The following is a 25,267-nucleotide window of genomic DNA, read 5'->3' on the forward strand; positions in this document are numbered from 1 at the left end:
CGCCCATTTGGTTGTTATCATGATCTTCTACAACGTCTTTTTGGGGATATTGTTTGTTGGAGCTTTCTTTGCTGGCTTCGACAACCATGTATTTTACTTCAGCCTCAAGGGCCTCTTTGAGTTTGTTTTCGGCTATGTAAGCCGTAATCTTTTCGAGCGCTGATTATTCACTCGTCATCGTCAAATTCACTTCCCCATCCCGTTGGCGCTATATGAGTAGTTCCCCACATGTAAGTTTCGCCAATTACTTCTTTATCCCACTGGAAACCATGTGTAGGATGAAGATACATGGAGCAGTAGGCATTGTCTGTCGCCTTTAAGTCGAATTCGGCTGGACTGCATGGAGGTATGTGAGCCAGGTTCTTGTCGAAGCTTTGACTGTTGACATTGTTTATCTCTGTCATGAAGTAGCTTTGATCAGCCTCAATGTTTTCGACGATCCAGTCTGGCCTCCATATGGCTATTCGCTGATGCATTGAAGAGGGTACGGCTCCTACGCCAAGAATCCACTCCCTTCCAAGCAGTAGGTTGTAGTTCTCCCTTGAAGCAATGACCATAAACATCGTTGGCCTTGTTATGGTTCCAACAGTCAGATTCACCTAGATAACGCCCATGGTGGTTCCTACTTTTCCTTCATAATTTGACAGCACCATGTTGTGGGGTTTCGTGTCTGAGTTGTCTTTCCCTATCTTCTTCAGCATGAAATGGGGCATCAAATTCACTGCTGCTCCCCCATCCACCAGTATCTTATTCACACCAACATTCTCCACCTTTCCTTTTATGAACAAAGGCTTCAAATGCGCTTTCATGGAGTCATCTGGTCTTTCGAAGAAAGCGTTCTGCTCTTCGACGCATCCATTATTCATAACGTAGTAGCAAACGGGCCTGTGTGCCATTGTTTCCTCTTCCATCTCGTCTTCTTCATCTTCGACCTCCATAACTCTATCATAGTCTCTAGGGAGAACAGAGACCACGTTGCAGATCACATTGAAAGATGATTCTGAGTCAGATTCGAAGTTGTCCGTTATTTCGTCGTCTTCCTGCATCTTCTCTTTCGACGCCACAGGTTCAACAATGCCGCCAGGATTGATCCGGAGGGAAGCCTCTTTTCTGCTCCTTATCTGACGATTGTTACTAAACTCTGCTTTATCTTTGCTGTCAATGTCTTTTCCATTCACGCTCTTTTCTGCAACCTCTTTTTCTGCCCTCTTCTGCCTCTGGAATCTCCTCCATTGGGATCTGGACATGGGGTTTTTGCCTTTGTAATTTTCCGAAGGATATGGTCTTGGCTTGTGCTTTTCTATTTCCTTATTGCCTTCCATCGAAGCGCCTCTCTGAACCTCAAACTTTCCCCATTTTTTCTGCCCCTGGGCATCTCTAATGGGTTGAACCCATTTGTCGTCCGTTGCTTTGTTAGATGGCTTATAGGTGTTATGACGTCTTTCTCCATGCCTCCACTGGTGGTGATCACTTCTCCTTTGGTCATATCTTACTGTTTCCTAATTCTTTTTCCTCTTGGCTTTATCCACTGCTTCCAGGTTGGTTGATGCCTTCCTGTCGAAGATTGCCCTGCAGCGTGGGCATATCATTACTTCGGTTCTCATCCTTTGGCACCTCTTGATGAATTCTATTAAATTTTCCTCCTCTTTAGGATACGCCAGCCTCTGGTGCTCCTTTCGACGATGATCTTCGCCCACTTCGGCCTGGTCCCTCTGAGATATTTCCACCATGTTTACCCCAACATTTTGTTCGTCAGTGATGCTTAATTCGTTCATCTTTCTAATGAGTCTCTCCTCTTCGCCTTCGACACCTTTTGGTGCTTGGTCGAACTCTTTCCCTGGGCAGCAGCACCAAGATATGTTCTTGGGACCATGTTTGCAACAACATTCGTTCCAATTCCTTTTGGGGTCTTCCATTATCCTACGCAGAATTCCACTGACCACGGGCTTCAAAGGACCATTAACAGCTTCCGCTTTAATTTTTGTGATTTCTTCACTGAAAGGCCCCATAGTGTTGACGCAGTTTGCGACATCACCTGTCTTTGTTTGATCAAGATCAAGGCCTTCAGTAGCCCTGTTTTCAATAATGAGGTCTTCAGTAACCTTCTTTTTCGTATTAGGGGGATGCTCAATTGCCTCAATTGTTTCTTCATTGTTGTCTGAAGAAACATCTCCCCAACCGCTTGGTTGGATTGTGTAGATGTCGATCTGAGAGCTTGTCGGTGCATTGTACTTCATGAGATAATCATACTTCCCACTTGGCTGTCCCAAACGGTCCCAATTCTCTCCTTGTCGAAACTTCACATCTTCGACAGTGTCATCACTGTCCTTCTCGTCGAAACCTTCAGTAGTTTCCATTCTTTTCTGGTTGTCGAAGCCTTCAGTAACACAACTTTGTTATGGCTTGCGAGATCATCAGCAATCTCAACCATGTTGATGTTTGTGTCGAAACTTCCAGGGGCCTCCACCATTTCCAAATTGCCATCAGAAGCAACTTCGACCTCCACCATGTTCACGATGGATGGTTCAGCGTAGTGGGCTTCAACTGTCTGTATGGGATTCGAATCGATCCTCATCTGTTGTTTTGGTTTGTCACCAAACTTCAGCCTTCCGTCACAGATAGCATTTTGAACGAGATCCCTGAAAAGGAAACAACGAGACGTCTTATGGCCCAGAAAATTATGGTATTTACAAAAACCTCTCTTTTTCTGTTGTTCCATAGGCGATTCTTTAGCGCCTGGAGGTTTTATTAATTGACCATCTTTAACCAACAGATCGAAAATTTCGTCACATTTGGTGATGTCGAACGTATAAGTCCTTTTGGGGAACTTATCGTTGGTTTCGACTGGGTTTCCGTTCGACGGAGTTAGTACTTTGTACGAATAAGGTGGGCCTTGCTTTAGTTCTTCTAGGTCAATCTCTTGTTCGTCGAAGTTACTTGGTTCGTTTTCATCGTACTCATCATCTTGGCGAACCCCTGCGTAGGCCACTCTTTCTTTTTTATTCTTATTTGCTCTGAATTTTTCGTCCCTTAACCTTTTGACCTTTCTCACTCTATCTGCTAATTGTGCCATATCCCTCAGATACTGGGTATCTAGTTTCTTCCTTATAGAATAATCTAGTCCCCCTGCTGCCATTTCGACTAACTCATGTTCTGACACCGGGGTGAAACATCTAGCCTTTAGCAATCTGAACCTATTTAAATAATCATCTATTGATTCTGAGTGTTTTCTCTTAACACTGGCTAATTCTTCCAGACTTATTTTTGTTTGTCCCATGTAGAATTGTTCATGGAACAGCCTTTCTAATTGGGTCCACGTATATACTGAGTTTGCAGGCAAAGATGTAAACCAAGTAAACGCGTTTTTCGTTAAGGAACTAGGGAAATATTTTATTTTCAAATTTTCATTACGGGCTATTTCCCCTACTTCGATCAGATAACGTGTCACATGTTCTATGGTGGACTCACTAGTGTCCCCTGAGAACTTTATGAACTTAGGAACTTTCCACCTTGGTGGCAGTTCTTCTTGCAGAATATATTCCGACAGTGGGGATGCGTAACTAGGCCTTTGTAATCCCATGTTCATCCCATTTTGTGCCATTATCGTTTCGACCATGGCTGCCAAATTGTTTTCGACAGGCGGATTATTATACCGTATCCGTTGTTGCAACACAGCATCCGCGTCTTGGCCTCTCTGGATTACTATCCTTCTAGGCTCTTATGGAACAGGGATTTCGACACGACGCTGTTCGACTGCATCCTCTTGGTTTCTGACGTTTGTTTGAGGATTGTCCAACGGTATTTGGTTTATCGTAGGCTCTTCCTGGACCGCTACCACTGGTTTATGAACCACTTGTTCTCTGTGTCGAGTTTGAGGGACTCCAAAGAAATCAGCAATGCGCGTCATTTGCGCTGCCAACAATTGGTTTATTTGGGTGGTATTTTGTATTAGAGGGTTAAACACCGCTCCCATTTGTTGTGTCAACATTTGGACCATATCATGATTACTCTCGTCCATTTGTTGCCTAATTACTTGCACAGAATTATTTGTTATTGGCGGCACGTAAAGTTGTTGTTGATTTAGTCTACTCATGTTTCCGCCATATCCTGACCCTTGTAATGGTGAAGACATATTGACCATAGAATCAGAATATAGTAATGGGGAATTGTGTAAATTTGCCATTACCGAAGTTGGCATTCCAAAGGGTTGTTCCCTACCAGGCGGAGGCATGGTGAAATTTGTTACAAAAGGCCTAGAAGTATTTCCCACAGGAGGAGGTGTCCCAACAGGCATTTGTTGTGCCCTAACGGACGAACTAGGCGCATTTTGCGAAATTGAAACCGCTGGTATTGACCCTATTGACGAAGGCATAACCTCTGACACAGGGACTGGTCCTACACTGCCTCCCGTCGAAGGGGTAGGGTTGGATACTGGTATGGATTCGTTTGGATTATTTGGCTGGTTTGCCATTTTCCTTACTCTTGTTCTTTTAGGTATTTCTACGTCGGATACGGCTAATTTACCGCTTCTCAGTCTCATACAACAAAGAAAAAACTTTGACTAACGATTATCTAAGTTTCTAGATTTCTGCACTGTCCCACCGGATGTGCTAATTTGTTCGCTGTGAATTTTGGCGAACAACCTCTGGTTTACCAAAACTTGTAGAATTGGGTTACTTGCAGGATCAACCACACAAATCCTAGGACATGTGCAGATCTAAATGACTTTGAAGATATCTAGAATAACTCTCGTATCTTTCATTTTTTGTTCTCTAAATATTTTATGTCGAAAGATGTTGATTAAACGTTTAAACAGATGTAAATTTGACAAGATAAGATAAATGGCAGAAAGTAACTGACGAAAACATAAAGTGTCGAAAAGAAAGTGCAGAAAGATAATTGACTGGAAGACGTAAAAGGAATTTGTAAAGAACTTTAAACTTTATAAAATAAACTTTGAAGGAATTGGTGTTTGTTTACACATACATGTTCCAAATATGAGTCTTTTCTCTCACACGGGTACTTTGAGTATTTTCAGGAATTTTGTACAAGTAAATTTTCACACACTTTTTCGATAACAACTACCCTATTTATATACAAATAACATAACTGTTACTAACTACCAAATCCTAAAACTGTGACACATGGCTTTCTTCCTTTCGCCAGATGCTCCCACGCGTCTTCTGCCAAACGTCACAACTCTTCTGAATTTGAATATTTATACTTTACGTCGAAATGACGTCTCTCTCTAGACTTTGTCGAATTGTCGAAATACTATAACATCCTCCATATCTGTCAAAGGTGCCTTTCCATCTGCAGATATCTTGTCGAAATGTCGAAGCTTCGATTTTGTCGAAATATCGAAAAACACTTATCAACCAAACCGTTTATCCCATGTCGTCATTTGTCGAAAGACCCATTATGCATACCAAATCTCATGGCGTCGAAAACGCATGTATACACCTTCAGAAAACTATAAAGGAAAAAACCCTATGTCAAGATCCCAGTGGAGAAGATTCCAGAGGCAGAAGAGGGTAGAAAAAGAGACCGCAGAAAAAAGCATGAATGGAAAAAATGCTGACAGCAAGGACAAAGCAGAATCTAGCAACAATCCCCAGATAGCAAGCAGAAAAGAGGCTACCCACCAGATCAATCCTGGCAGCATGGTCGAACCAGTATCGTCGAAAGAGAAGCTGCAGGAAGACGACGAAATAACTGACAACTTCGAATCTGATTCAGAAGCGTCTTTTAATGTAGTCTGCAATGTGGTTTCTGTCCTTCCTAGAGATTATGATAGAGTAATGGAAGTCGAAGACGAAGAAGACGAGATGGAAGAAGAAACAATGACACACAGGCCCGTATGCTACTACGTAATGAACAATGGGTGCGTCGAAGAGCAGAATGCTTTCTTCGAAAGGCCAGATGATTCCATGAAAGCACATTTGAAGCCTTTATTCATAAAAGGAAAGGTGGAGAATGTTGGTGTAAACAAGATACTGGTGGATGGGGGAGCAACAGTGAATTTGATGCCCCATTTTATGCTAAAGAGGATTGGGAAGGATGATTCAGACGCAAAACCTCATAACATGGTGCTGTCGAACTATGAAGGGAAAGTAGGAACCACTATGGGCGTCATCCAGGTGAATTTGACGGTTGGAACCATAACAAGGCCAACGATGTTTATGGTCATTGCTTCAAGGGCGAATTATAACCTACTGCTTGGAAGGGAGTGGATTCATGGCGTAGGAGCCGTACCCTCGTCAATGCATCAGCGAATAGCCATATGGATGCCAGACGGGATCGTCGAAAACATTGAGGCTGATCAAAGCTATTTCATGACAGAGATAAACAATGTCAACAGTCAAAGTTTCGACAAGAACCTGGCTCACATACCTCCGTGCAGTCCAGCCAAATTCGACTTAAAGGCAACAGACAACGCCTACTGCTCCATGTACCTGCATCCTACACATGGTTTCCAGTGGGACAAAGAAGTAATTGGCGAATCGTACATGTGGGGAACTACTCACATAGCGCCAACAGGATGGGGAAGCGAATTTGACGATAACGAGTAAAGAATCAGCGCTCGAAAAAATTACGGCTTACATAGCCGAAAACAAACTCAAAGAGGCCCTTGAGGCTGAAGTAAAATACATGGCTGTCGAAGCCAACGAAGAAAATTCCAATAAACGATGTCCCCAAAGAGACGTTGCAGAAGATCATGATAACAACCAAATGGGCGAATGGCAACACCAAAAGCTTGACGCCATTTATGACGACAAACCTCTAGGGTTCGAAAAAGATCCAGGGTCAACTGACGAGAAGATGGTGGCGCAGGATCCATTAGAAGAAATAAACTTAGGAGTGGGGGCAGAAAATAGACCAACCTACATAAGCGTAAAAATGGACCCCTAGGTCAAGGTCGAAATAGTCCAGTTGCTGAAAGAGTTCAAAGACTGCTTCGCATGGGATTACGACGAGATGCCTGGGCTAGACCGAAGTTTGGTCGAACTGCAGCTACCAATAATGGAAGGAAAGAAGCCAGTAAAGCAGACTCCACGACGCTTCGCACCAGAAATTCTGTCGAAAATAAAAGAAGAGGTCGAAAGACTTCTAAAATTCAAGTTCATCCGCACAACCAGGTATGTCAAATGGATTGCAAATATTGTTCCTGTAGTTAAGAAAAATGGCAAACTTAGGGTATGCATTGATTTTCGAGACTTAAATTCGGCTAACCCAAAGGATGAATACCCCATGCCAGTGGCAGAAATGCTTATAGATTCCGCAGCAGGCCATGAGTATCTAAGTATGCTAGACAGATACTCTGGCTATAATCAAATTTTTATCGCTGAAGAAGATGTTCCTAAAACAGCTTTCCGCTGTCCTGGAGCAATAGGAACGTACGAGTGGGTAGTAATGCCTTTTGGTCTAAAGAACGCTGGAGCAACTTACCAACGTGCTATGAATTCTATCTTTCATGACTTTATTGAAACTTTCATGCAAGTGTACATTGACGATATCGTAATTAAGTCTGTTTCAGGAAAAAGTCATATAGATCATCTTCGACAATCCTTTGAAAGGATGAGGAAGTTTGGTTTGAAAATGAATCCGCTTAAATGTGCTTTTGGTGTGCAGGCGAGTGATTTCTTAGGTTTTGTGGTCCACAAGAAGGGGATCGAAATAAATGAAAACAAAGCCAAAGCCATAATGGAGGCGAAAGCGCCATTAACCAAAAAGGGTTTGCAGTCTCTGCTAGGAAAGATCAACTTCCTCAGAAGATTTATCTCCAATCTTAGTGGGAAGATGCAAGCTTTCTCTCCTCTACTTCGACTAAAGAAGGAAGACTTTGCATGGGGGCAAGAACAACAAGCGACCTTTGACAAAATCAAGGAATACCTGGCTAGTCCCCCAATCCTAATGTCTCCTTGCAGAAAAAGAAGTATGCGATTGTACATTTCGGCATCAGACAAAACATTAGGAAGTATGTTGTGTCAAGAAGATGAGAATGGCGTCGAAAGAGCCATTTACTATCTCAGTAGAGTCCTGAATGATGCTGAAACTAGATATAGTATTATAGAAAAACTATGCTTATGTGTATATTTCTCTTGTATGAAATTAAAGCATTATATAAAACCTGTTGATGTATATATTTCCTCCCATTTCGACGTAATAAAATATATGTTATCTAAATCCATTTTACATAGTCGAATTGGAAAATGGGCTTTAGCATTAACGGAATACTCCTTGAAATATATGCCTTTAAAGGCTGTGAAAGGACAAGTGGTTGCTGATTTTATAGCTGACCATTCTATAGATGAAGATGTAGAATATGTCGAACTAGAACCTTGGAAACTGTATTTTGACGGTTCCAGTCATAGAAATGGAACTGGCGTTGGGATGTTGATTATTTCTCCTGACAGAATTCCAACAAAATTCAAGTACAAAGTTGAAAGTCTGTGTTCAAATAATGAAGCAGAATATGAAGCTTTGATTGCTGGACTTGAAATCTTGTTGAAATTGGGGGCAACAAGAGTCGAAATAATGGGTGACTCTGAACTGGTGATAAAGCAGTTAACTAAAGAGTAGAAATGTGTGAAGGAGAATTTAATCATGTACTTTGTAATAACCAATAGACATTTTGGAGAAAGTTTAATGATGAAATCTGTATTGGAAATTGAGATTACAAAAACTTGGGAATAATGAAATTAAATGACATGGCATCAAAACACTGGTTGACAACAAATGACTGTTTCTCCAAAAAACGGTCGAAACATCTTTGTTGGGGGGTAATTAGTATACATGCGTTTTTGACGCCATGAGATTTAGTATGGAGAATGATCCTTTCGAAAAATGACGTCATGAGATTAACAGTTCAGTTGATGAGTGTTGTTCGACACTTCGACAAAATGATGGTTCGACATTTCGATAAAGTATTTGCAGATGGAAAGACGTTTTTGACAGGTATGGATGATATTATGGTATTTCGACAATTCGACAAAGTCTGGAAAGAGACGTCATTTCGACATAAAGTGAGATTTTAAATTCAAAAGAGTTGTGACGTTTGGCAGAAGATGCGTGGAAGCATCTGGCGAAAGGAAGAAAGCCAAGTGTCACAATTTTAGGATTTGTTCGTTAGTAACAGTTGTTTTATTTGTATATAAATAGGATAGTTGTTATCTGAAAAAGTGTGTGAAAAATTACTTGTACAAAATTCCTGCAAATACTCAAAGTACCCGTGTGAGAGAAAAGAGTCATATCTGGAACATGTATGTGTAAACAAACACCAATTCTTTCAAAGTTTTATTTTATAAAGTTTAAAGTTCTTTACCAATTTCTCTTTACATCTACTAGTCAATTATTTTTCTGCATTTCTTCTTTCGACACTTTATGTCTCGTCAGTTATTTTCTGCCATTTATCTTATATTGTCAAATTTACATCTATTTAAACGTTTTTAAATCAATACCTTTCGACATAAAAACTTGATAAGCCAAATAAAAGGTACAAAAGTCGTTCTAGAGATTTACGAAGTTATTTAGATTTGCACATGTCCTAGGATTTGTGTGGTTGATCCTGCAAGTAACCCAATTCTACATGTTTTGGAAAACCAGAGGTTGTTCGCCAAAATTCACCGTGAACACACTGTTACCAGTGTTCTTAAATAGTTTTACAATGGAATCGTATGGTGTGTAAGCAGGTTTATGGTCAAAGTAATTATATTTCTTTAAGATCTTCTCCACATAGTGAGACTGGTCCAAAGATATTCCCTTGTCGAATCTAGTGATCTTGATTTCAAGAATCACATTGTCTTCTTCGAGTTCTTTCATATCAAAGTTGTTGTACAATAGTGATTTCACAGTATTCACAACCCGAATGTTTGATCCAAATATAAGTAAGTCGTCTACATATAGACATACGATAGTGCAAATGCTATTTTCAAATTTTTAATAAGCACATTTTTCACTTTCATTTAGTTTGTACACATTTGATATTATTAAGTCATCAAACTTTTCATGTCGTTGCTTCGATGATTGTTTTAGACCATACAAAATACTTATCTAACGTACAAACCATGTTTTCTTGCTTGTGAATCACAAACTCTTCTGGTTGGTCCATATAGATTTCTTTTTTTAAGTCATCGTTTAAAAAGTTATTCTAACATCTATCTGGTGTACTATTAAGTTATATATATATATCAACAATTGAAATCAATATCCTAATGAATGTAATTTTAGTGTATGTAGAAAAGTATCGAAGAAATCTATATTTTCTATTTGTCTAAAACCTTTAACTATAATGTGAGCCTTGTAGTTATCAATTATTCCATCAGGTTTTAGTTTATTTTTCAAAACCCATTTACAATTGATTATTTTGCAACCAGGGGACAAGTCTACTAAGTGTCAAGTCCTTCTAAATTCTAGAAAATCTATCTCATCGGTAATAGCTTATTGCCATAAATATGCATCGAGAGATAACAAGACTTCTTGAAGATTTATTGAACTTGCTTATACTGTATAAACCACATAATCGACCACATAATTGTTGAGAATGTAATTCCTTGTATCGAAGCGTGTTGCTCGACAAAAACAAGGAGTTGTCGAAATCTCGAAATGTCGAAGAAGTGTATCTCGACATAGTTTTGACTTAACTTTATTTGTTTGTTTTAGTTGAGTTAGTTAGGTTAGTTAGAGATTACTTTGTGTGTAAGAAATCTCAACCTATAATATGGAGGTACCCTATCATTGATTGTAATACAGTTGCATAGTTGAATAAAATTTCAGTGTGAAAAGCAGATAAGTTTCTCTGCAAAATTCTTCTTCTTCTTCTTCCCTTTTTCTCTAAAACCCTAATTTCTTTTTTCTTCCTCAATTCATCTTTTTTCTCCTTTTCAATAATCATTGTACACCATAATTATCTTGCAACCAAGGTTGGTTGATTCACTCGAGTAAAAAGTGAATAAAAAGAGGAGTAATCAATCAGAAAGATTGATTCTTATTCATCAAGATTTGGTTCAGAATTCTCCATAGATTTGGTGAAATTTCATATCGGAATTTGGAAAAATTCCAACATCTAATATCCAGAGCACTATCATCTGAATGAATATTTTCTAGCAAGTATACCAATTTGGAAGAATCAGAATTACGAGAATTGGTGCAAGCAGACAAAAATTTTTTTTTGCTATCAAGATCTTTAGGATCTTGTGAAGGAGGGAGTGACGTCGCTTGAAGGAAACGCGACAGATGAAGAAAAGGTTGCACATATTAAAGAAGAAAGATTATAAAACCCTCTTTATGATTCATCAATGCGTTAATCCAGATAATTTAAAAAAGGTCAGTGATGTTGAATCAACAAAAGAAGTATGGAAAATTATGAAGAAATCATTTGGAGGCACTAAGAAGGTGAAATATGTGAGGTTACAAACTCACAAAAGAACGTATGAATTGCTTCAGATTGGAAAAAGTGAAGGCATAACTTATTTTTTCACTAGGGTTACGAAACTGGTGAATCAAATCAAGGTATATGGAGAAGTGTTGACATCAAGATTAGTTATCGCAGAAATCTTGAGGTCATTGGCCCCAAAATTCGATCACGTGGTAGTAGTCATAGAAGAATCAAAAGACTTGTCAACATTGACAAAGAAAGAGCTTCAAGGGACGCTTGAATCTCATGAACAAAGAATGGTTGAAAGAGCTGCAAGCAAGTCGAAAATGATGTGGCTTTGCAGGCGCAATCAACAAGAAAAAATAAAGGCAAAGGGAAGTGGTTCAACAACAAAGGTAGAGGAGGCTACAACGATTAGACTGGTAAAGGAAACCAGCAAGATGTTTCTGAAGACCCGTCTGGTTTCAATGACATGGAAACCCTTTGGTTTTTGAACAAGATCCCAAACATCGTTTCTGGTGAATTGATTCAGCTCTTCTTGCATATCCATAATCCATTCATTATCCAAAAGAGATTCATCAATAGATGTGGGTTCTATTAGAGATACAAAACCTAGAAGAGTCTCTTCAAAAGGTTTAAATGAAGATCTCATTATGACTGAAGCATTTTTATCTCCCAGAATCAGTTCTTCAGAGTGAGAGGTTCTTGATTTACTCTTCTTTTGATGAGTCGGATCAACGATAGCTTCTGGTTGAGTCTTTTTCTTCAGATTCTTCATTTTTGCCTTTGAGCGACCTAAATAAAAATATCAAAGTGTTAGAAATGCCATTATACATGACAAAAAGTAATGGGCAAAGTAAAGATGTACCTTTATGGTCATGCTACCTCCCCCGTCCTTTGCTTCGACCAACTTATTCGCCGTTGGTTTTTTGGGTGGAACTCTGGTAGCTAAAAGGAAAAACAGAGCAGTTATTACGAGTCAAGAGTAAATATCCTAACAGAGAGATGTGATTCGAAAGGCCCCCCACTCCACACCTTCATATATATATATCTGATTCAATGCGAACATCTTCGATCCCTATATGAAGATGCCCTTTGAAACAGTCTAAAGTATGCTTAGTCGCAACCGCCCGCTGGGCATTTTTCTGTGATTATTGTCGAAGGATTTTTATAGAATCCCCACAGATGAACCAGTCTGGGAATGGAGGGGTAAAGGCCACTCCAAAATCAGCGTTTGGCAGTCGAAGAAATTTAAGAGGATACATTTTGAAAGCCGTTTCATATCGTTTCTCAAGAGAAACGTACGAAGGGATTTTTAAGTTCTCCATTTTCTTTGAACTTTTTTCCTTCAGCGTGACAGTTGCCTCACGGATGGTTCGACTAAGATTACCGGGCCTATAGGCAGTTTCAAAGTAGTTTTGGAATGCTTGAATTTCTTTGATATGTGTGTAAGTACCTTTCTTGATTTTTTCCTGCACAAAGAGGAAAGATTTATTAAAGTGATGAGTGAATGAGTGAGCATCATAAAACTCTTCAGCATAATATTATGACCACCACTTCCCAAATTCTGGAGTGCAAAGGAAGTTCAGCTCGAAGCTAACTGGGGTAAGGTGTGTTTTGCCAGTGTATCGAGTTATTTGTTTGAGAGTGGTGGTTTCGTTGTGATTTGCATTATAGAGAAGGAGGGTTCTTTTTCTGTCATAAAGACATTTTGGGAGAACCTGAATCAACCTAAATTGTCGAGCCATGAGATTAGGCTGATAAGCAATCAGGTGACCTGACTCTTTGACGGATTTAACCTAAGGGTTATTAGTTTTGGAGTTAGAAAGACTTCCCAAACTAAAAGGGATTATGTTTCTTGGTTTTTGGTGGGAGATGGGAAATGTCTCGTGAACCATTCTGGACCGTATTTTCTGGCTGCGAAAGGGGCCATGTTCGACGTGAACTCATGACGTTTTGCAAACATCACGACATAACTCATGAATGTAGGTCGAATGGATTTCCCTTCATCGCTTGGGGTTAGTTGAGCCAAGCGGATTTCTTTGACCCTTCTCTTTTTTACTTCCTCAACTTCTTTGTTGATGAGGCTCTTGTTAGGAAGACTTGCCTCGAAGGTGGCGTTTAGCCAAAGTTGCAACAACCAGAAAGGAGAAGATTTCCTTTTCCTCCCCGATTTTTAAGTTAAGTGACACTATCACTCAAAGATTCGTAGAGGCTATCCAAAATCATTTCGCTCAGGTAGACGTCGTGACCATAATGAAGTTGGTTCTCCAAAGTGAGATATTTCTTGGCAACCTGTAGTAACTTAGAACAAAAGACATAGTGGGATAACCATAAAACCAAGAAAGCAATGTGTTCTATATCGGAGACGGTGTCAGTATCTTTGTCATAGTAATATGCTATGTGGGTTGAGTAGGCAGCCATAGAGGTGGAGAAGGCTATGGGGTCATCAAATTCTACATCTGGGTCATATGTATTCCCAGTTGGTTTTAGCCCTGTGATAGCGGCTATGTCAAAGAGGGTGGGTGGAAGGTATAATGAGTACTGTCCCAAAAGTACAAGGAAGAAACTAATAAAGTCGAACTGTAATCCAATCCTACCTTCAACAACATAATTAGGTCATAAATTCCAATGTCCTTCCAGGTTTGAGATTTGGTTTTTCCTATCTTGTTTAGCCAGCTTAGATAGTCAGTTAGATCTTTGAATGGGGGGTCGCTCAAAAGACTCTAAAGTCATTGTTCATAAACCGTGAGTCTATAGTTTTATCTGTTAAAGACCGGGGTTCCTCACCAGTGGTAGTCCTTTCAGTCCTAAGTTTTTTTGCATGGCCTATCGGTTTACATCTATGGTAGGTGGGGAAAAAGTCCCTAAGTTTACTAGAATCGATGTTCAAATCAGGTAAAGATCCAAATAAAGCATGATTTTTTCCAGAGATTGTGATTGGAATGAGTACCTGAGATTCATAAATTCTTCGCTGTTCTTCAGTTCTTGGTTCAGGGATATATTGTTGGTTACCCATCAGCACTGGACCATGAAGCGTGGCAAAAGGAGGAAGGTCTGAGATCTTTTTGGGGTCTTCGTTTATTTAATGGAAACCTTGACAACCTTGGTTATTTCTTTGGGGACTTTGCTTGAAGCGGCCATTTTTGTTAAAGGTTTGAAGAAAGAAGAAAAATATGGGTTTTATGAGGGTGTTTTGAAGAAGATGAAGAGTTGAAGTACTTGAAGATTTCAGAAAGCGTGAAAAAGTAGAATTAGTAAGAAATACGCTTTCTATAGGTTTTTGGGAAGAGAAATCGGTTCAAATCAGTATTAATGGTTGACAAACGAGTGGGGCAAGTGTCTCTCCAAGATTACATAGTGGGATAGTGGTAATTAAAGCCTAATCCCACGATCTTCTAGGGTTTAGGAAACATGATGATTAAAAAGATTTACGCATGGGTTGAAAAGACATGTTGGAAAAAAGGTAATGATGGTTCTGACGTCATAGGCCAGCTGAAAGAAGATGAATAGTTTTTTCAACATTGGAGCATTAATGGCGTCGAAGCTATGCAAGAATTGTTCAAGGCGTCGAACGATAGTCTCAAAAAATGCATTTTTCTTCTAGATGTCGAAAATGACATTTTTTGGGGGAAATTTGTTAGCTCCCAATTTCGACGCCTAATGTGGATTAAGGGAATTAATTAAGGAAATAAAGTTTCTTGTGAAGAAATTGGATGTTTCAACAAAATTATATATTTTGAAATTCCAGTCGAAGATACCTTGATGCAAGAGTAAAGATACTGTGTGGACTTAGAAATATTTCTAGCAGTTTTGCAGATGTTTTCGACAGAAGCATACTGGTGATAGTTCGACAAAGGATTTGAATTTAAATGAGGGAGGGGATTCTTTGTTCTTAACTAACTGCTAAGGATATACGTGGGGTGTAGTGGGCAGTTACATACATGCAGAGCGTCACTTGTCTCAATCTGGTGAATAGGCCGTTGGAAGCGGTTATTTCGATTGATATAAATATGAGGTCTTAGTGTTAGGATCAGGGTATGCGTGTTCAAGTGTATACAAATTTATCAACTTGCCCAAAGTATCTATGTGTAGAGAAAGTGTAAATTGAGAAAAATATACGTTTGATATTGCATTATGTTTTTACTTAAAGCAATTTAATCAATCTTTTCTTTTCAGAAATTTATCTTCGTCGCCATTTACTTTCCAGCACTTTCCTTGTCTTCTTTGCGTTATTTTTCCTTTACATTCTTTAACAAGTTATTTTAAGTATGAACATTGTCGAAGTGTTTATAATTCATCAGACTTCACCCTAAAAACAATTAGCACATGTCCTAGGATCAATCTGATCGATCCTGTAAGCAACCAAAATATTTTAATTTGGAAGATCAACGGTTGTTTACCAATTTTCATGGTTAATAGGGTGCAGTGAGTAAAGTGATTGTAATGAAAATGGTGTGACCTAGGTTATTTTTAATGCATCCCCACGGTGAGCGCCACTGTACTGATAAAATAATACAGGTGGACGCGATATCCCTACAAGGACGAGTATGCTTAAGACTTGCCCACAACGGCGAGAAATCCATGTATAATGATGTTACAATAATTTTAGAGGACCTACTCACGCGAATTAGAAGACTCTGGATATAAATGTTGTGTTTTGAGTGTTATAAGTGAATTATGATATGTTCCCTTTTCCGATTAAAAGACAAGTATATATAGAAACCTTTTAATAGAAAACCTATTAGAGACTATTGAATATCTGCATTCCCATTAGAGAGACACTGAAATCGCCCAACTTATATGAATCTCACAAATATAACACAACAAAGGTGTTTTAGGAATCAAAGGCGATGTTCCTATGAACAATCTGATTTTTAAATACGTCCATTGTGGTAATGTGGAAGTAAAATAAGTACATTTTTATTTAGAAATGATCATTAAATGAATCTGCCGACGTTTCGGCGAACGAGCCGTTCTTAGTCACGGGTGTGTAAAAAAATCTTGATTATTTAATTGTATTTCTAAAACCGAAGGAGAAAGTGAATGATATTTTTCCTAAAATAAAATGAATCCACCAACGCACAGAAATTCTAAAATTTTCAAGGTTGTTACCAGAGTAACACAAAAACATATTTACTCTTGAGGTATCAGGCATAACTGCTGTTCGTGAACTGAATCTTCGTCTTTTCTATATCATCAAATAGAATTATTTTTCATTCTTCGTACTCATTACCATCCACGCGCCATGGACGTTCGACGCGCCTCACGTGTCGTTATCGACCCCAAAGTAAGGCGCGTTGGGTTCTTTGCTCATACCGAACCTGACAAGCCCGAACCTGAATCCCCGCCACTTCCGGACTCTCCACTATCCGACCCGTTATCTCCCGTCATCATACCTCCTCCACGTCAGCTTACCGAACGAACCGCCGCCGTCCCCGTTCCCGAGTCCAAGTTCCGACGCCAGGAACTCGACGATCAGGTGCCGGTAGGGAGCTACAATCCCTCACAATCGTTGCTCGGAACCTCGCCGGCGGATTCGATTTCTTCTAGCAGTGCCGGCTTCATTAATGGAGAGTTCTCTGAGGATCGCTCTGGCGTCGGATGGTTTCGTGGCAGCGAGTTAAGTTTCCCTGGCGGAGGGTTGGATTTGCCGTCTGTGAAGCCTCGTGAAATTTTGGCGGAAAATATCTTCCCTGTTGTAGCGGTGAATGTGAAAAATCTTCCAGGAGGCACTGGTATGTTGATTTTTGTGATTGAATTCAATTTAGGATATGTATGACTTGTTTTTATAAATCTTGGGAGTGATTTAGGATTGAAATTCTATAGAATGTTATTTTGAAGCTTTGGAATCAGTAACATTATCTCAAAAAACCGAGTGTAATATTTTGTGACCTTTCTATATCACAATTGTTTAGGTTTACTCTATCTTTAATATCACATTGTTGAATTTGGAACTTTGTGTTGTTCATTGCGGACATCAGAAAATAACACTTTGTTCAAATTCGTGCTATAACCGCCACTTGAGAACACTTTATACCAAATTGTATGTTATTGAATAATAGCACTATGTTCAAATGCAGAACCAATAGGTATTGTTTACAGCATCCAAGTCAGCCACCAATATAACTCTAGCAAAATCCCCGTCTACATCCAGCAAATCCCCCTGAACATCACATATGCTCTATGAACCTTCAATCCACAAGTTTTATACCCTTCAATTTCCATAGGAATCCTAATCTTGACGTGCTTGATCCTTATCCTTGCACCATCATTTCACAACAGTTGTTCTATTCATGACAAACACTCCTTAAAGCTTAAGTTGTCCAATGAAGGACAGTGAGTGATTTTATATTTTTAACCATGGTACTCAATCTTCGATAGCGGCATGAGTGGTTTTATGTTTCTAACCATGGTACTCAATCTCGGATAGCGGCGCGGAGCAGCTTATCCTAAAAGTGGGATATTGTATAGTGGGATGACTAGGGGTGGTAAATGGGCATGCCCGCCTTGCAAAAAATGGAGCGGGATGGGGTAGACATAGTAGAGGGTGCGAGCCTAACACCTTGGTCCGCCCTCGAGGGAGGGGCGGATCCAACGGTAAAGCCTAAAAGTTACAAAAATTCATGTTAATTCCCGTGCCCGCAAAAGTCAGTGAAAAATCGGGGTGGGGCGGATATACCCTTCAATTTCCCTAAGTTATACCCTTCAATCCACAAGTTTTTTACCATTCAATTTCCATAGGAATCCTAATCTTGATGTGCTTGATCCTAATCCTTGCCCCATCATCTCACATCAGGTGTTCTATTCATGACAACACTCCTTAAAGCTTAAGTTGCTCAATGAAGGACTGTGAGTGATTTTATATTTCTAACTTCTTGTACAACAACTAAACTCTTTGTCGACTAGGTAGAGTATATGAACCAAACAAACCAATGAGTGTTATGCCAAAAACTTATTGATGTTGGTACAGTTAAATATGACCAATTCAATGAAATATTCCTTTTTGCTTGAGAGAGGAATCTTTTGATTACAGAAAATTCTTGATTTTTTTTTTCATTTCACCAACTTGTCTTGGTGTTGAATCCTGTGATTTGGATCTCCCTCATTTTCGTTATCACTTTAAGATAAATTCAAGATACTTGAATAATACAACTTGTGATATGGTATGATCTCCAAACTAATGTCAGTTCCCTTCTTGCTTAAAAATTAAGCCGTATTCCATATACAGTTTTGCTCTTATGTAACTCAAACATAGGATTTACAAGGTTGTGTTTTGGTTTCTGATGTGTCATTTGTGTACTGACTTGCATAAATTTGTCTTTATGACTATTAGTTTGTTGCCTAATTAAAGCCTGTTGAACACGGATGCTTAATGGCATTAGTGAACTCGAATCTTAAATTTAGAAAAGGTTAAGAACCTTGAAATAATTGTCAGTTTGTGGCTTTGCTAAATCCGTCATAAATTCATTGAATGAAAAAAGCCCGTGCCTTTGCCAGAAAATGAGATTGTTAGGTCTTCCATTGTTAGTTAAGAAGTTGTTACTTGTTAGTTAAGTAGTTGGTTAGTTAGTTAATTAGTTAATGGGACTAGTTAGTAGTTTTGTCGAGAGGTAGTTAGGCCAAATAAAAAAGGCATGCTGCCTATAAATAGATAGGAGGATTATAGAGGGAAACATCTTGTAATTTGAGAGGAATAGGGCCTTATGGCATTGGGAGGTAGGTAGTCCCTTGAAGTGCTACCATTATTGTAATCAAAGGGGATTCTTCCTCATTTTCAGTACAATGTACCAATTGGTTCTATCAATTGGTATCAGAGCAATTTTGATCCTGGAAGATTCAACGGCTGTATGGGAGTTTTCGACAAGAAGATGGTGGCAGAAGTGATGCCAAAATTTGATGGAAGTAGTGATGCTTATTGGTGGTTGATCTAATTTTGTCGGTACCTTGAAACATTCAAGATTCAAGAGGAAAATTGGCTATAATGACTTTTGTTGAGACTTGAGGGAGAAGCTGACCAATGGTGGCTTTCCTGGAGGAAAACCAATCAGAAAGCTGAGTTCTTTACCTTTGAGAAGGCTTTCATTCATCATAAAATTCAAACCAGAATTTGGAATTTATATCCAAGATTCTGGGGAAGAAGAAATAGTGACAGAAGCAGAATTCTTTAAAGAAAAAGATTCAAAGGAGGAGCAGCCCCTTAAAAAAGAAGAGAAGCAAGAACCAGTGGCGTCTCAAAATAAAAGCAAAGAATTAGAAGTGAGAAGGGCAGAAACAAATTCAAGAAATAAACAAGAATCAAGAATGGGTGAAAAGAAAAAGCTGGCTGAATCAGTATGTCAATTTGAGGTATTGAGCCAATAGTGGCCCTGAGGAGTCATATTCATATTAGTGGAAAATGGCACAAGTCCAAGAATATATCTACTGCATTGCTATTGGATGTGGGCACTTTTCAGCCACTGTTTAACACTTCAAATAGAATTGAATCTTCACCTTTCTTTCAATGGGATCCAGGTGAAAAATCTATGGCAGATGCTGAGTTATAAGAAATGTTGGAATCTACATTTTTAGATCTTACATAATCTTTCATCTTGAGGACAAGGTGAATGTTTGAGGGGGAGTATTGTTAGTTAAGAAGTTGTTAATTGTGTTAATAGACATGCTGTTGGTAGGGTGTATGTTAGGAAGGGTATAAGTGGGAATTAAGCTTGTAACTACAATTATTACAGTTGTAACAAATAAGTAACTAATTCTTTTAGTAAAACAAAATTATACATAGTAGTTACAGAAGAATAACTAATTTTGTTAGTAAAACAAAATTATAAATAGTAATTGGATGGAAGGGAAAGTTAGTTTTTGGAACTCAATTGTAATTGGAGAGTGGCTTTCGGAATTTCTAGAGAATTCTTATCTTCTTCCCTTGTACCAGTTGAACCTTTCAACTTGTTAGTTATGTAGTTGGTTATTTATTTATTTATTTATTCATTGGTGTTAGTTAGTAGTTTTATTGAGAGGTAGTTAGGCCAAATAAATAACGCATACTGCCTATAAATAGATAGGAGGATTAGAGAGGGCATCATCTTGTAATTTGAGAGGAATAGGGCCTTATGGCATTGGGAGGTAGGCAGACCCCTGAAGTGTTGCTATTGTTGTAAACAAAGGGAAGTCTTCCCCATTTTAAGTACAATATACTAATTGGTTCTATCAGCTATCTATATTTTGAAACTTTCTTATAAGTGTATTTAAACTTTGTACAAGAGGACATGTAAATGAAAAAGTCTATACAATTTCTTTATTAAATATAAAATAATGTAGAAAGTTGCCAATCTTGTGCCTAATCTAGCTGTCGATCTATCACCATTGCCAGAAAAATCTGATGGTATTTTGGATGTTGGAAAATTATTAATAAAAGTGATCCATATGAAGGCTGTATAGTATACACCTAATTACTGTTTTCTTAAGATAAATGCTGTTGTAGCACCAAGTTTTATTTTTCAATCTATTCTCTATTTTATCATTTTTCATGTGGTAGTAGATTATGGTGTTATTTTATCCATTTAATCAACCTCACCCAGTGGAAAAGGGATTTTGTTGCTATTGTTGTATTTGTATCTATCAGCTTATGCTTTACACTCTGTTTTTGGACGAGATGCTTTAGTATAACCTGGGTTTTTTATTTTCTTTCACCATAGGGTTTTTAAAATTTTACTTCCCACTTCCTTAAGCTAGTCCGCTTCTTATATAAATTGATTCTTCATAGAATTATTTGCATATGTCTTATTCTCTTACTTATTGATGATGTTGAGCAAATTTCTTGCAGAAAAGAAAGAAGAGGCTGTCAAAGAAGTACACCCTGATCCGCTGTCAGTTTCAAAGCCATTGAAAGAAAAAACTTCAAAGGCTGAGAGACGAGCCTTGCAGGAGGCACAAAGAGCTGCAAAAGCTGCTTCTAAAGGTTATATACTTAACTTATGGGGATGATTTGATACATGATATATGTTTAAGAAGTCAAATGCCCATACTTTTTGGTTTGATATCATGTATCTGTATTCCTATAAAAGTTAAATCCTAGCTTTTATCCTCATTAAATATTGACAACAGTTTGTTACACTGGACTTTCTTGTTTCTTTAATGAACCAAATCACCAAACACAGATCAATTTTCTGATAATCATGCCATCAAGTTCTCAAAATTTGGCCCTGAAAGAGAGATTACAGAGTTCGGTTTTTTAGTAGATGCTGCTTAATGTCTTAGTTTATTTTCTAGCTGCTGATATTCAGAAATTCTACGCCTTCATATTATTTTTGCAGTCTGTGGTTGGTTTGATTGTTGTTCTGTATCCAGCTAATGGAAGTTCAGCAGTTGCTGAATCTGGCAAAGCCGCCCTAGCTAAAAGTAAAAAGCAGTCTTCACAAAAGAAAGATGGTCCTCCAGTTTCATCATCAGTCACTATTGATAACAAATCTGGGAATCGTCCTTTGGAGAAAGAGAGGAAAAAAGAGGCTCCTCCTCAACGAATGCAATTTGATGATCAAAACAGAGTGGAAAAAGCTAAAAGGCGCGCACTGGTAAATCAAACTGAAGCAAGAAACAGAGTTGAATTATTTCGGCATTTGCGTCAGTATGAACATGAGGCTCAGGTTCCTAATCTTGAGTCAAAGCTTTTCCAACTTGACTCCGTGCATCCTGCTGTGTTCAAGGTACTGCTTTGAAATTTTATATGGATGGTTCAGTATAATGTAAATATAGAGATTAACATTAACCTTAAAACTAAATTATTCTTGTCATTCACTAGAGTCCATAATTTTTTGTTACATGTAATTTAATTGCAATGGGAATCTTAAATATACAAGTAAATCCTCAATTTGGTCATCCATAGTTACTCATCACAAGGAGTACTCCAAAATGATGGTTACCAATTCTGTTAGGACACGGACTCTCAATTTCATTCCTTTAAAGATCTACATCCAATCCAAGGCACATTAGCCTTGTGTATGAAATTTAAAATAAAAGGGTTCCTTTTTCTGAGTTCTGTTAAAGTTGATGGTTGTAACATAGCCTGTCCAAACTCTAAATTAAGCCAACTCTTAAAGAAATAGGACATACAAAACCAGCCAGAGCTGGGAGGTTTACTTTTGGATCACTTTCTTAAATGTCCATCTTAGCTGGAGCCCAAACTTAAGATATATTAGTAACATAATAACTAAAAGTAGAACCATGAATTTTTATTGATTATCATTTACAAAAATGTATATTCAAATTTTAGGTAAGATTTTATAGTTTTTGTTTTAATGACATCTTTCATGATCTTTCTCCTTCTCCTTAGGCAGAATCTTGATTTTGACTACCATAGGAAGATTAATGTGATGACATTTTATATTTTTGAGGGTCTAAGACCAATTTTAGTGTTAATTTTTTCGAAATTAATATCATTCTTTTCTATCCAGTCTCCCATTTTTTGTTATAGTAGTTTTCTTGACATTTCTTATTATTTCTTTTATATACGAATATTGAGTTATAAATAATATTAGTCTAAGTATTCATGCTTTGTTCTCTCAAATTAGAACCTGCATCACTAATATTTCTTCTTCCTGCACAGATATGGGTTGGAAATTTTTTGACATGACCTCCACTTTTAAGAAAATTGAGTTGGTCCTTTTTTTTTATTTCTCATCATCCATTATTAAGCCCTTTTTATGTTTCAGTCCAATGAATTTGCAAATGTACATAAATAAAATGGCAATTTAGATATGGTGCTCATTAGCTTATTCAATTTTCAGGTTGGATTACGTTATATGGCCGGAGATATATCAGGGGTTAATGCTCGTTGTATTGAAATGCTTAAAGCATTTCAGGAAGCTATTATAGACTACTCGACTCCACCTGAAAAAGTACTTATTAGAGATTTAACTGCAAAAATCAGTAGTTATATTTCATTTATTAGTGAATGCAGACCACTTTCTATTAGCATGGGAAATGCAATTAGGTTTGTGAAGAGTCGAATTGCCAGGTTGCCCATAAGTCATACTGATGCTGAGGCAAAAGCAACACTTTGTTCTGATATTGACCGATTCATTTATGAAAAAATAATTGTTGCGGAAAAGGTTATTATTGGACACGCCACCCCTAAAGTAAGGGATGGAGATGTTCTTCTTGCATTTGGACTGTCTTGTGTTGTTGAGATGATTCTTGTATCTGCCCACGATCTTGGGAAACAATTCCGAGTTGTGGTGGTAGACTCACGACCAAAGCTTGAAAGTCAGGCCTTACTTACTAGGCTTATGGCCAAGGGTCTGAGTTGTACGTATATTCATATAAATGCTGTTTCATATATTATGCACGAGGTCACAAAAGTTTTTCTGGGAGCTTCTGCTATTCTTTCTAATGGAAATGTACTTTCAAGGGTTGGGACAGCATGTATTGCAATGGTGGCTCATGAATTTCGTGTTCCTGTATTAATCTGTTGTGAAACTTTTAAGTTTCATGAAAGGGTGCTACTTGATTCAATATGTTGCAATGAAATAGGCAAGTTTGATCATCAGTTTGTTATATTGAGCTTTCCAGCTCTGTCAGACATGAATGTAGTCCTATTTTGAAACGGAGTTGGCAAAGAAATTTAACAATCATAAAATTGCATGCAGGTGACCCTGGTGCTGTTGCCACGGTTCCTGGAAGAATGGATATCAATTATCTGGACAATTGGGAAAATGAAAAGAATTTGCAGCTTTTGAATTTAATGTAAGATTTAGATATTTCATTTTTTTGTTAAGTTGAACAGCCCCCCAAAATTGGATTGACTGATTTTTAATTCAATTGACAGGTATGATGTTACTCCTTCAGATTATGTCTCAGTTATTGTTACGGAGCATGGAATGGTAAGTTGATCGGTGTATAATGTACAGATTGTGGGTTATCCAGTGTGTCACCCACCTGGTACCATCTATTGAAATTAGGTGTATTCTAAGCACTTGTTTTCTGCATTGTATGTGGGTTTTTAAGAATTCCAAGCTCTATTATTTTGCTTATGGATCCTTTTTTTAGCTATTTATGATATAATAACTTGAAAATTACACCATTTATTCTATGCATGAGCACAACTGATCCTTTTGGTCCATAACTCTTAAATTCAATCAGTTTCTTGATGAGAACAAGGTTATTTTTTTTTAACATTGATGAACAAGGTTATTTTCAATACTTTTGCTTCCTCATTATATTTTGTCATTGTTTTAATCGAATGTATAGTTTTTACAGTCTCTTGTCTGTTTTTCTTGCTGCAGATCCCTACTACAAGTGTGCCTGTGATCGTGCGTGAGTATGGACAAGAGCATTATTTGATATAGATAGAGAAAGTTATAGCTTTACCTCTCCAAACGACTGACGTTGGAGATATACCAATTTTGATCAAGACCTTTGGATGAGATTGCATGCAACTCCTAATTAGAAACACATTTTTTTACTAAGATTATTTTGACAGTACTCTGCTATTAGGTTGTAAAAACTGTACATCTTATATTTGTCTAGACTCATTGATAGAAAGCAAAACTTCAAATAATCTTTTGATTGTATGCATGAGTTTTCCAAATGAGTATTTTCATTTTCTTATTGTTGGATTCTTACTCCCCTCACTTGAGAGTGAAAAATGAGTATTACCAATAACTTTAACAAATCATAGGTAGATATGCTGGATTTTAATAACCTCTATACATATCTTTTTTTATTTGTTTAAAATAAATTTTGAATAAAGAAAAAAAAAATCCCTCACTTTCCTTGGATCCTCTAATAGAAGTGTCATAATTAATTTATCCAGATTTTTCTCCCTCACTTTTATTTATACTACAAATTCATACAAAAATAGTGACATAAAGAAAGTGAAATCACTTGTCTTAATAA

General features: G+C 37.9%; 1 protein-coding gene across 1 annotated transcript; it reads left to right on the plus strand.

The window, feature by feature from the left end:
- The first annotated feature begins 16,398 nt into the window (after window positions 1-16,398).
- On the plus strand, window positions 16,399-24,979 carry LOC127096948 (probable translation initiation factor eIF-2B subunit delta). The gene is made up of 7 exons (XM_051035501.1): window positions 16,399-17,115; window positions 21,198-21,332; window positions 21,722-22,077; window positions 23,158-23,902; window positions 24,019-24,115; window positions 24,198-24,252; window positions 24,655-24,979. The coding sequence occupies exons 1-7, from the start codon at window positions 16,626-16,628 to the stop codon at window positions 24,715-24,717; spliced, it is 1,941 nt and encodes a 646-aa protein (XP_050891458.1). The 5' UTR covers window positions 16,399-16,625; the 3' UTR covers window positions 24,718-24,979.
- Window positions 24,980-25,267: the final 288 nt, after the last annotated feature.

The sequence above is a fragment of the Lathyrus oleraceus genome, chromosome 1 (genome assembly GCF_024323335.1).
Source record: "Lathyrus oleraceus cultivar Zhongwan6 chromosome 1, CAAS_Psat_ZW6_1.0, whole genome shotgun sequence".
Lineage (NCBI taxonomy): Eukaryota > Viridiplantae > Streptophyta > Magnoliopsida > Fabales > Fabaceae > Lathyrus > Lathyrus oleraceus.